Consider the following 12,569-nt stretch of genomic DNA (forward strand, 5'->3'; position numbering starts at 1 on the left):
CTAATTGGCTTACTGCATGTTGTCACTGCAGCTTTCTCAGTTTTGAGAACATAATAAATCAAATTGTTGAATACACCGCAATTGTATGAGAAGTACAGTACTGTATATCAAGTTGGTTTACATTTAGTTCAGAGTTTTTACATAGGCCAGTTACATAATTTTTACATATGTATTTACATTGGGTAACCACTACCCAAGAACAGTGGAGGCCTAACAGTCAAGAGTGGCTTCTGATGCTCAAAATTAGTAATTACCTAAGCGTAGTTACAGGATGAGAGTTACGCTTGTAGTGTCCTATCTTTCAACACTGTCATATAATGCTTTGAAATTACCGACAGCTTTGGCCTCCACCTTCTCACCTAATTTGTTCCAACTGTCTACCACTCTGTTTGCGAAAGTGAATTTTCTTATATTTCTTCGGCAGCTTTGTTTAAGTTTAAATGTGACCTCTTGTTCTTGAAGTTCCAGGTCTCGAAAATTCTCCCCTATCAATTTTATCGATTCATGTTACTATTTTGTACATACATAGTGATCATATCGCCTCCTTTTTTTTTTTTTTTCTATCTTCTAATTTTGGCATATTTAATGCCTCTTTGCTTCTCCTCATAGCTCTTGTCCTTCAGTTCTGGGAGACATTTAGTTGCATGTCTTTGCATCTTTTCCAGTTTGTTGATGTGCTGCTTAACACTTTGGCACAGCATGTGCGCCCCACCCCACCCCAAGGTCGCATGGTGTTTCCCGTGAACGTGCACCCACACTAAAATGTGTATACTCTTTAAAGTTTTCTCACCTTAATTTTCGTGCTATATTGTTCATTTTGTTATCAAATAGTTCGCAATATAATTCTCTAAAGGAATATATGCATAAAAGGTAAAAAAGCCCAGCATGCCACCTGCAGGAAACCCGAAAATTGACCGAGCATTACCCGTGAGCGACCACCCATTCTCTCACCTGCAACACCCACACTAAAATGTGTATAATCTTTTTCAGTTTTCTCACCTCAATTTTCATGCTACGTTGTTTATTTTGGTATTAAACTGTTCGCAATAGAATTCTCTAAAGGGATACATGCATATATGAGCAAATGGGCCAGCGCGCCACCTGCAGCACACTCCCAAGTTCGGCAGAGTTTTACCCGTGAGCGTGCACCCACCACCCACCGTAGCAATTTTCATGCTACGTCGTTCAACTTGGACTAAAATTGTTCGCAGTCGAAAGGCGCACATTTTAGAACTAGTCCCATAATAATCAAACCATAAATGGAATTTTTAATATTTTAATTTTGAACGCTCATCATCTCACAAGTATTTATACTCTTTCCAGTGTTCTGACCTCAATTCTCGGGGTATGTTGTTCATTTTGGTATAAATGTGCGCATTTTAAAACTAGTCCCATAAAGATCGGGCCAAAAATGGAAATATTTTAATTTTGAAATATTTTATTTTCATTATTTTTTAATTATTTTAACAAATATTTTAATTTTGGACACAACATGCATTCTCACCGGACATCCGTAAAATTATTTATGGATGCAATATCTGTCCTCATCCGCCAAAAGGTATTAAGATATGGGCACCATACAACCGCTGCATATTCCAGCTTTGGTCAAACAAGTCATGAACAATTTCTTTAGTTTTTCGCCATACATGTACAGTATTTAAAAGCAATTCCGAAGTTAGAAAGTGTAGCATCGGCTCCTCTCACAATGTTCTTTGTGGTATTCAGGTGATAGTTTTCTATCTAGAACCACCCCTAGATCTCTCTCCTTATTAGAATTCATTAAAGATTTCTCACATAATTTATAGGTTGGTGGGGGGGGGGGGATCTGTTCTCCTATTCCACATTCCATAACATGGCATTTGTTCACATTAAATTCCATTTGCCAAGTGGTATGCCATACACTTATTTTGTCCAGGTCTTCTAGAAGGGCATGTCAATCATCTTAAGTTTTTTATCTTCCCTATTATCTTAGTATCTTTAGCAAGTATGTTCATATAATTCTGTATTCCATCTGGTAGATCGTTTATGTAGACAATAAACATTACCGGTGCAACAATTGAACCCTGTGGGACTCCTAGTGACATTTCTCCAGTCCGATACATTGCCTCTGATTACTGCCCTCATTTTTCTGTCAGAAAATTTTTCATCCGTGTTAGAAGCCTACCTGCCACTACTCCAATATGTTCCAGTTTCCAGAACAACCTCTTATGTGGAACTCTGTCGAAAGCCTTTTGTTAGCGTTAACATAGTGTTGTCCCTTTACCAGTGACAGCATTTTATACATTACTGCACCTCTACATGCACTGTTTTATTATAAAAAGTATATCTTTACCCATGTTCTCATTTGTATTGTACAATACAGTAATTGGCATGCTCATTACCTTTAGACAAAAACAAAAATTGAGAACCCAATACTACTGTAAGAAAAAACTAATTTTGTTTTAGAATCAATTGATGGTTCCTTTTTATTTTGTAACATCTGAAAATGAATGTTGACATTTTCTGTTGATTTGTCATCGAATTCAATCAAATGTGGAATACTGGTCTTCTAAGATTATATAACTTCTAACTTTCTGGTTATTAGTATTTCTGGTCAAATGGTTGTGGTTGTCTTATTAGGCATGAAATAAAGTAACATTATTATGCATGTGGTATCATCTCACCACATGCAGACGAATGTTTGGGTTACCTACTTAACCAAAACAGGCTAACATTATTTTCTTAAACTCTTGTAGGCAGCGCGCACACAAACGTATGGTGACCACACCATAACTCGTAGATGGATAAGCAATGACGTTTTGGTCTGTCCGGGACCATTATGAAGTCGTGTAATAGTCCAGGGTGAGCCGAAAAGTCGTTGCTTCTCCACCCTCTAAGTTGGGGTTTGGTTATCAATCTTCAGCTACATTTTTGTGACTCATTGTCTACAAACATAATAGTTTTAATTGCAGGGAAAAATGAAGCCTCTTAGGCTAATCAAGATTTCCCTAGGGCAGTGTTTAACCTTTCCATAGGATGCAATACACAAGTGCATTGTGTATTACACAATAGACAATAAATCGTCTCAGAGTGGTGAGGTGTCATCAGTGGAGTCCCACAGGGTTCAGTCCTTGGACCTATCCTGTTTCTGATGTACGTAAATGATCTTCCAGGGGGGTATAGACTAATTCCTCTCAATGTTTGCCGATGCAAAAATTACGAGGAGGGTTAAGAGGCTACAAGATGATCTAGATAAACTGAAGGAAAGTTCAACCCAAGTAAATGTCAGGTAATGGAACTAGGTGAAGGAAACAAGAGGCCAAACAAAGGGTACCGAATGGGAGACAAAGTCCTCCACGAAACGGACAGAGAAAGATCTAGGAGTTGATATCACACTGAGCCTGTCTCCAGAAGGCCACATCGAAAGAATATCATTAGCTGTGTATGTGAGGCTGGCTAAGATCAAAACTGCCTTTAGAAACTAGTGTAAGGAATCATTTAGAATCTTGTATACCACATATGAAAGACCACTCCTGCATGGAACCCTTACCTTGTCAAGCACAAGACGAAGTTGGAGAAGGTTTAAAGGTATGCTGCTAGACAAGTTCCAGAACTATGAGTTATGAGGAAAGGCTGTGTGAATTGTACCTCACATCGCTGGAAGACAGAAAAGTTCGGGGAGACATAATCACCACATACAAAATTCTCAGGGAATTGACAGGGTAGATAAGGATATTATTTAACTTGGGTGGTACTGTACTTGCACAAGAGGACACGGGTGGAAACAGAGTACCCAAATGAGCACAGAGACATTAGAAATAATTTTTTCAGTGTCAGAGTAGTTAATAAATGGAATGCACTAGTAAGTGATGTGACTCCATACACAGTTTCAAATGTAGATATGATAGAGCTCGATAAGCTCAGGAACCTGTTCACCAGTATATTGACAGTTGAGAGGCGGAACCAAAGAGTTAAAGCTCGACATCTTCAAGCACAAGTAGGCGAGTACAGCATTTGCCTTACCCCTAGATATCTATTTGTTGTTAGGTGAAGAGACATAGGGTGTAAGAAAACATGCCCAAGACATAGGGTGTAAGAAAACATGCCCAAGACATAGGGTGTAAGAAAACATGCCCAAATGTTTCGTCCATGCCTTCCAGCTACAGTACATTGATGATTATTAGGAGTAAAAATTAACATAAATCATTAAGATTATATAGCAGTAGATGGAAGAATGAGGAGTAAGTAACTTATAGTATTGGGCAAAGTGCTGGTTCATCTCTTGAGGTAGTTGAGGCTTTAGGTTGTTGTGGTGCTCCTGCAGCACGATCACGTATCACAAGATGTAGAAAACTCCTCAACAAGCCCCTTGGAGAACTAGAGAAAATGTAGATGGCAAGGGCAAACAAATAAGAACACAATGGCCACAGGAGGGGACCGAATGTGAGCCCCAGCCATTCTCCAAAAGAGAGGGAGGGGTGGAGATATACACCTCCAAGGTGGAAATATCCTTTCATATGCTGTAACAAGTCCAGTATATGAATGGTCACACCAAGGCCAGAACACCAGTATGGTACACTAGTCCCAGTGAGGCCTCCCAGAATCATGTAGGAGATTACCACTAAATTATTAATTAACACTTTGTCTGGCTGATAACTCATAATGTGTCCGTATACGAATACGTATATTCACTGGGGGAGGATGCACGGCGAGTCCAAAATTAAAATACTGTACTGTATTCTTTAAAAATCCATTTTTTTTTTTTTTTGCCGATCATTATATGACTAGTTTTGAAATGTGCACCTTTTGATTGCAAACAATTTGTTACCAGAATGAACGAAGAAGCACGAAAATTGAGGTGAAAAACTGGAAAGTGTAAATATTTTGAGTGCGGGTGGTGAGTGTGCGCTCATAGGTAAAACTCGGCCTAACTTCGAGGTGTGCTGCATGTGACACTGGACGATTTGACCTTATAAGCATATATTCCTTTAGAACATTCTATTGCGAGCAATTTGACACCAAAATGAACGACGTAGCACAGAAATTGAGGTAAGAACACTGAAAATGGCATAAACATTCAAGTGTGGGTGCACGCTCACGAGGTAACGCTCGGCCAATTTTGGTGTTTTATGCGGGTGGCTCACAGAGCCATTTGACCTTGCATGCATATATTCTTTTAGAGAAGTTTATTGCAAACAATTTGATACCAAAATGAACAACATAGAACGAAAATTGAGGTGAGGAAACTGAAAAGAGTACAGTACAGTACAGTATATTCATTTGAGTGTGGGGTGGGTGCTCTCGAGTAACGCTCGTTCAATTTTCGGATTTGCTGTGGGTTTTTGCCACGCCAGGCTTTTTGACCTCGTATACATATACTCCCTTAAAGAAGTTTGTAAACAATTTGATACCAAGATGAACAGCATAGCATGAAAATTAAGGTGAGAAAACTGAAAAGAGTATACACATTTTAGTGCGGGTGCGCGCTCACGCAAAACCCTCTGCTTATCTTGTGGTGTGCTGGGCGGCGCGCGCCGGGCTGGGCAAAATGTTAAGGCCCAGGCCATTATTTGTGTGGAATGAAAATGCATGTATTGATGCACAATTATGGTTAAAAAAATATATATATATATATGAAGGGAAATCCTCTTGGTTCCTAAACAGTAGTTTCTTCTTCGTGTAACTATAACCGGGTGACTTTATGGTAATTTCTCTAATGTGAACATTTCCTTCTGAAGAGCATTATAATAGTTGTTTTAAACAAAATTGACAAGTTAGGCTGAAAAAGTTAAGGATTAAAAGATTTTGATTGACATCTACATAGCAAGGGATGGGTTTAAGTGTTCGAAACTTTTACCTCATGTTAACATTACACTACATAGACATTTTCATATAGATTTAACCTGCAAGAAAAGTACTGTACTTTTCAAACTAACTCCATGTCGTCTAAAAATAAGTGATGGGTCAGAAATAATAATTTTTGAAAGGTAAAGTACTGTGCAGTATAATACTGAACATGTATTCTTAAAAATTGATAACATTAATGATACACTTGTATTTTGAATAGGTTGGTACCAAGGAGAAAGGATCAGAGATCAAGAGAGAGGATGGTTCCCAGGAAGCTTTACTGTAGAGATTTCTTCCACTCACGTCAGAGCACGTAACCTTCGTCAAAGATACCGTCTTCTTGCTATATCTGGGTCTTTGCTGGACGAGTTAAAGAAAGAGAAAGAACGTTATGATAAAGAGGAGAAAAAGAAAGACAGAAGAAGAACTCTGACAATAAAGGAAGTGATATCATCTCAAGCTCAAGTAATTAGCTAATCACAGCACATTTTATGTATTAGATGGAAAATACTATTTTGGTGAAAATGAACACTCGCCTAAATATTTTGTGAGCAACATAAAATATACAGTAGTAGAAACCATTGAGTGGCAGTCCTATTTGTGCTTATTTGTAAAGTGAATACTGTAATTAAAAACATACGGGATTGTTAAAATCCAAGAACGGCAACTTGCAGATTGTACAGTATGTGAGAAACTTGTACATCAAGTTTTGTATGTATAAAGAATACAGTAATTTGTTTGAAATTTGAAGATATAAAAATTGTGCAATAATGACTGATGGTGTGTGGTGTATTTATGCTGAAGCACTGAAGAAATGATGCTATTTTCTACATACATCAGCTGCCTCTAACAATACAAGTGATTTAAAATACTGAAAAGTGTAGGCCCAACAGACAGTATTAACAGTTGAATGTGTTCAGTAGTGTTTCATGTAGTATGAGAATGAAGAAGAAAATGGCTTTAGAATTTTGGCAGGTAAAGAGGATGTTTGATAAACCTGTCAATGTATTATTGATTTTGATATAGTATATACTATTCTCTAATGTAACAATCAGCCATTACATAAAGGTCATTACATTCATTATCATTTGTAAAACAAAGTGAATGAATTTGTTATAGCGGCTAATTGCTTGTTTAGAATAGGAATATAATGGAGAAGAAAGTGTTAGATCAATGTCATGAGGGAACAGTGTCCAGTTGTTGTCTGGATATAATTCACAAGTTGTTGTGAATAGTAATGAAGAATATTTAATAAATTGGCTACTGTATTGTACATAAGATTATTGAATATAATGTTCATTAAAATGCAGTATTTGAAAGTGTACATATTTATCTGATAGGAGTATCAGATGCACGTTTGATGTATATAATGTTTATCTTTATTAAATTACAAGTTTTCTTTATAATTTCATATTCTTGTGTGCATTTTATTTTCACATTTGTAATATTTGTTATACATTACTGTAGGATTTTTGGATTATGCAACCACATTCTCTTGGGCCATCCTCTTCATTATGGATAATCAATAACCTCTTAAAGGAACCTCTTCCAGTATCTCCATCTGCTCCTTTCATATTTCAAAGTGCATTGTCTAAATCAATCCTGCAAAAATTCACCTTTTGGCACCAAGGAATTTAATTTTCTCAGGCACCTTTATGATGTGCTTGAGAACAAGCAGTTTTCTTAACTACTACTGATATGGACCCTCCCCCTGCCCCCATCTGCAAGATCATCAAGCTTTACCCCTACTTGCTCATCCTGTCTTAATCATCTTTACCAGTGATGTACAGTGAGGTTCTGTACTGGCCTTGACTCTCCCCACTACAGTCTAAACAACAATTACTCAACAGAGTACTCATATTGACACTCACCAATGTGTCTCCTATATATTGCCACATTACCTTTATGTAATTTCTTTCTCAGAATGAGAATAGAACCAGCCCCTATCATGAATACACATTTCTGGTCAATAACTATACTCTTATGTTATCTCACATAAGTAATTGCATAAAAGATCCCAAACCAGGAAGACTGCACTGTCACAGGATATTCAAAATGCCCTAAATATCACGCAGGATGCCAATATGAGAATGAAAGGATATACAGTGAGTGACATTGAAGGATTCACCACGCATTCAAGCGACCTGGAGGGACATTAGGAAAGCAAAACAAACTTTGTTAATCTTGGAAAAGTTGGTACATTCTATATATAAAGAGGTACATGACTGAATGCAGTTTGGACAAAAAGTAGTGCTTTGTTCTAATGATGAACCGATTGTATTTCAGCCCATGAGTTAAGCATGTGTAGCTGATACAGTTTGTTACCTGTAGTGCTTGACCAATGATCCTGCCAACAGTTGTGGATTGCAGAATTAATGAATTGCAGAATTGCAAGCAATTTCTTTAGGGACATCAGAGAAGAACAATTGGCCTACTTAGTTGCAATGTCTGCAAGTTCATTTTAGGTAACTCCTCTGGAAGAAAATCCACAAGGTAGCGGGTAAGTTTTTCAGATGTCTCGCCAGTCCTTCACCTCTGTGGTTCTATTGTGGCGGATCCGGTGTCGGTCGCGACCGAACTGGGTTCTCAATTTTTTACTGTTAGCTCTGGCTTTTTCGACAACCCTGCTAACTGCATCGTTATGATATTTGGACAACTGACTTCAACCCTACTAAATGTAACGTTAGGATATTTTGCAACAGACTTCAACCCTGCTAAATGCAACATTGTGGTATTTGGACAACAGCCACTTTGACTGGATGGTAGAATGACGGTCTCGCTTCATGCAGGTCAGCATTTGATCCCTGACCATCCAAGAAGTTGGGCACCATTCCCCTCCCCCCCATCTCATCCCAAATCCTTATCCTGACCCTTCAAAGTGCTATGAAGTCGTAATGGCTTGGCACTTTTCCCTGATAATTAAACAAAACAAATTGGACAACAAAGACTTCAACCCTGATAAATGCAATGTTCTGGTTTTTTTGACAACACACTTCAACCCTACTAAATGCTGTGTTATGGTATTTGCAAAACAGACTTCAACCCTGTTAAATGCAACATTATTGTACTTGGATAACAGGACTTCAACCCTCCTAAATGCAACATTATTGTACTTGGACAATAGACTTCAACCCTGCTAAATGCAATGTTATGGTATTTGGACAACTGACTTCAACCCTGTTAAATGCAATGTTTAACCAACAGACTTCAACCCTGTTAAATGCAATGTTTTGGTATTTGGTGTCAGACATCAACCCTGCTAAATGCAACATTATGATATTTGACCAACAGACTTCAATCCTGTTAAATGCAACATTTAATCAACAGACTTCAACGGTGCTAAGTGCAACATTATGGTATTTGGACAAGAGGCCTCAACCCTGCTAAAAGCAACATTATGGTATTTCAAAAATAGACTTCACCCCCACTAAGTGCAACGTTATGGTATTTTGACAACAGACCTCAACCCTGCTAAATACAACATTATGGTATTTGGACAACAGACTTCTCTTTTTCGTTGTGATGTCTAAAGAGCTTGAAAAGGATGGGGAGGGGAAATTCTTGGAAGAGGATCTGGATATGGAGAGAGGAGGCTGGAAAGTTCGGTGGCCTCTCCACCGCGGGTTGGCACGTTTTTGTTCTTGGCTTTGGGTTTGAGATCTTCTTAAGAGCATGAGGCTAGTAGCAAGGCAGTGAAGAGTTGACCTGGTTCAGATGAGGTCTTCTGTCTGGCTTGAAGGAGGCGTATTTTCGATGGTGATGGTGAACCGGGGTGTTCTAAGAGTTAGTTTTTTGCCCGGAGATATTGGTTTGGTGTGGTGAACTTTCCTATAAATGCTCCTAACTCCAACTTAGTATCAGAGTTCCTTCCGGGTTTTCTTTGGATTCAGAGAAGTTGATTTGTTTGGTAAATAGTGGGTCATTTGGTAAATAGTGTAAATAGTTGATTTGTTTGGTAAATAGTGTTTTGTGTTGAAGCAGGGTTTTGAGGTTGAAATAGGTCGGCTGGGACCGGCATCGTAGGTAAGTTGCTCTGGGCAAGCAGCATGTTCAGTACTCTCACGTAATTGGCAACGTCTGTCCCTGCCATCTTCACGGCTACACTGATCAGGACCGGGATGAGAGTGGTGGCGGCCAAGGTCGCTGATTGGCTGACTGGACTGCTATTGGCTGAGTGCTGGGTCCCCAGAAGGGGCAAGGATCCTGGCCTGGTGTGGTAGCAGAAGCGTTGGGAAGCACTGTGAATGACAAAGCCTGGATATTGAAGCTCGCCTGCCGATTGGTTGTTGGTTTGGCAGTTACCATTTTCTTAATTTCGTCAAGTCGTACTTGACGAAACGGCAGGCATGGAAACGGCATGGAGATGGCAGTGTGAGCTCCTCCACAACTGAAACAATTTGCTGGGTGACTGGCATAACAGACTTCATCCCTGTTAAATGCAACATTGTGGTACAGTATTTGTACAACAGACTTTAACCCTGCTAAAGGCAACATTATGATATTTCGCAACAGGCTTCAACCCTGCTAAATGCAACGTTATGGTGTTTGTAAGTAAATCCCACTACTTGACTAGTGAAGCATGAATTTTTAAGCGGAACTCATGGTGATTGCACGTATTTGGAGTTTCAAATTACGACTTTTTATACCGAAGTATAAATCGAAGTAAATATCGGTATATTTTGGGATATTTTTATTTTGGTGTGTGTGAAATAAACTGCAGGTATGAAATTAGATCTAGAGTCAATATAATCGCTTCCTTGATCCTGTAGAAACAAATAAGTTAACTACTTGCTTTTGGTCTTCATTTGATATGTCGTAAAAAAATGCAATTCTTTTGCCTAACCAGAAACAAATGAATCCAAGAAACCCAACTAATCTATTGAAGCCGATGCACAGAAAACGTGAATTTTATGGTGTTCAGTTTTGACAAAGTTTTCACAAATATGTCTCTTTTTAAAAGACTGGTTAATTATGATAAAAATAAATACAAATTAAACATATAAAGTGAGCAAATGGATTGAATACACACCCACACTCGTCATCTGTTATGCTATGAAAACAAAACACTTCAGCCCTGCTAAATGCAATGTTATATGATATGAAGATAATAGACTTCAACCCTGCTAAATGTAATGTTATGACTACATTAGACTTCAACCCTGCTAAATGTAATGTTATGACTACATTAGACTTCAACCCTGCTAAATGCCATGTTTTGATGACTACAATAGACTTCAACCCTGCTAAATGCAATGTTGTGACAATAATAGCCTTCAACCCTGCTAAATGCAACATTATGATACTACGACAATTGACTTTAACCCTGATAAGTGTTATGTTATATTACACTTATACACTATATTGTAATGTAAGGAAAATAGAGGTCTGATATCACTGTATATAGCATCTAGTTGCATCTAAAATTATGGTTTCAATTAAAAAAAAACACAAATTCATATAAAGTAATTTTTATTGTGGTGAACAGCAAATCATTTGTTTCCTATATGAATATTATCATAAGTTTGCTAACATTATCAGTAGTTATACTAATACACTACTGGTATCCTCCATGAAGACAATGGGAATGATTGTGGGGTAGTAGAAAAAAAATCATTCAAATACTACACTTGATATTTCAGTACTCTAATGTGTACTACCTCATGTGACATGACAAATTATAACTTGTATGTATTTTGTGTGTATAATATATATATATATATATATATATATTATATATATATATATTATATATATATATCTCGAGTTGGACAAACGTACAAAGAAATTAGAGATCTGAATTATTGAGTTAGACAAACCATATATTATATATTAATTACACACACAAATATACATACATAACCTAATTGCCAGAAGTGCTACTATTAGCCTAGTAGCCAAAGCAATTTTGATGAACAACCAGTTTAATTTGGCCTATTTTTTCTTACCTCTGCAAGACACTAGTCTGAACATAATGAAATTTCTATATTATCATTGACCTCATTTACCAATTGTATTAGGCATAGTTTTACCTAAACTGGACAAAATTAACAAATAATATACATATTTAAGTTAGGCCATATTGCTAAGTTAATTCTTGGTTAAAATTAAAAATTACACAATGAGTGTAATGAAATGCCCTTTTCTGAGAGGCCCTCAGTATCTCCCAAGTGGTTATGTGCTAGTTCCACTAAGCCTTAGGACTGTGTGTCAGGCCTTTTGAGACCCACATAGACCAACCAAGAGCCAGGACTAGAATGACACCTCTCTCAAGGACCTGAGTGGAGCTTGGAAAACAGATATCGTTCAAATCTAAGGAAAATCTAACTAGGAATTCAGACAAAATAACTATAGATGGAAAGAAAATAAAAGCTTAAATGTAGGAATACATATTGGCAGTGGGTGATAAATTTAGCCCTAACTTACCAAGAAATGGTTTACCCCTGCCACCGGGGGGCCTCAGCCCTCCACTTGTAAAAAAAAATGAGAGGGGAAAAGGCAAGACAGGGATGGGAAGTCACCGAGTACATTGCAGGAAAGTGCATTTCATCCACTTAATACTAATTTCCACAAAGGCACCTCAATAGCTCTTTGGTGCTTACAGTGGCACTCTGGAGAGAACAACTTTGTTAGAAATACAAAATAAGCAAAACATGAAAGGCTGTATAAAGGCTTATCTGTGGGAAAGTATGGTGGATGAGCACCAGCAGAATGCCTGATACCCAAGTGCTACACAAGTGTGGTGT

At 37.8% G+C, this 12,569-nt stretch overlaps 1 protein-coding gene across 3 annotated transcripts in view; it reads left to right on the forward strand.

The window, feature by feature from the left end:
• Positions 1-7,237, forward strand: part of Exn (Ephexin) — a 371,388-nt gene extending 364,151 nt beyond the window's left edge. For all 3 annotated transcript variants that reach the window (XM_069321871.1, XM_069321870.1, XM_045725751.2), the window contains one exon: positions 6,047-7,237. In XM_069321871.1, coding sequence (XP_069177972.1) covers positions 6,047-6,303 — 257 coding nt within the window. In that variant the 3' untranslated portion in view covers positions 6,304-7,237. The remainder of the gene's footprint in view (positions 1-6,046) is intronic.
• Positions 7,238-12,569: the final 5,332 nt, after the last annotated feature.

This window comes from Procambarus clarkii, chromosome 10 (genome assembly GCF_040958095.1).
Source record: "Procambarus clarkii isolate CNS0578487 chromosome 10, FALCON_Pclarkii_2.0, whole genome shotgun sequence".
Taxonomy (NCBI): domain Eukaryota; kingdom Metazoa; phylum Arthropoda; class Malacostraca; order Decapoda; family Cambaridae; genus Procambarus; species Procambarus clarkii.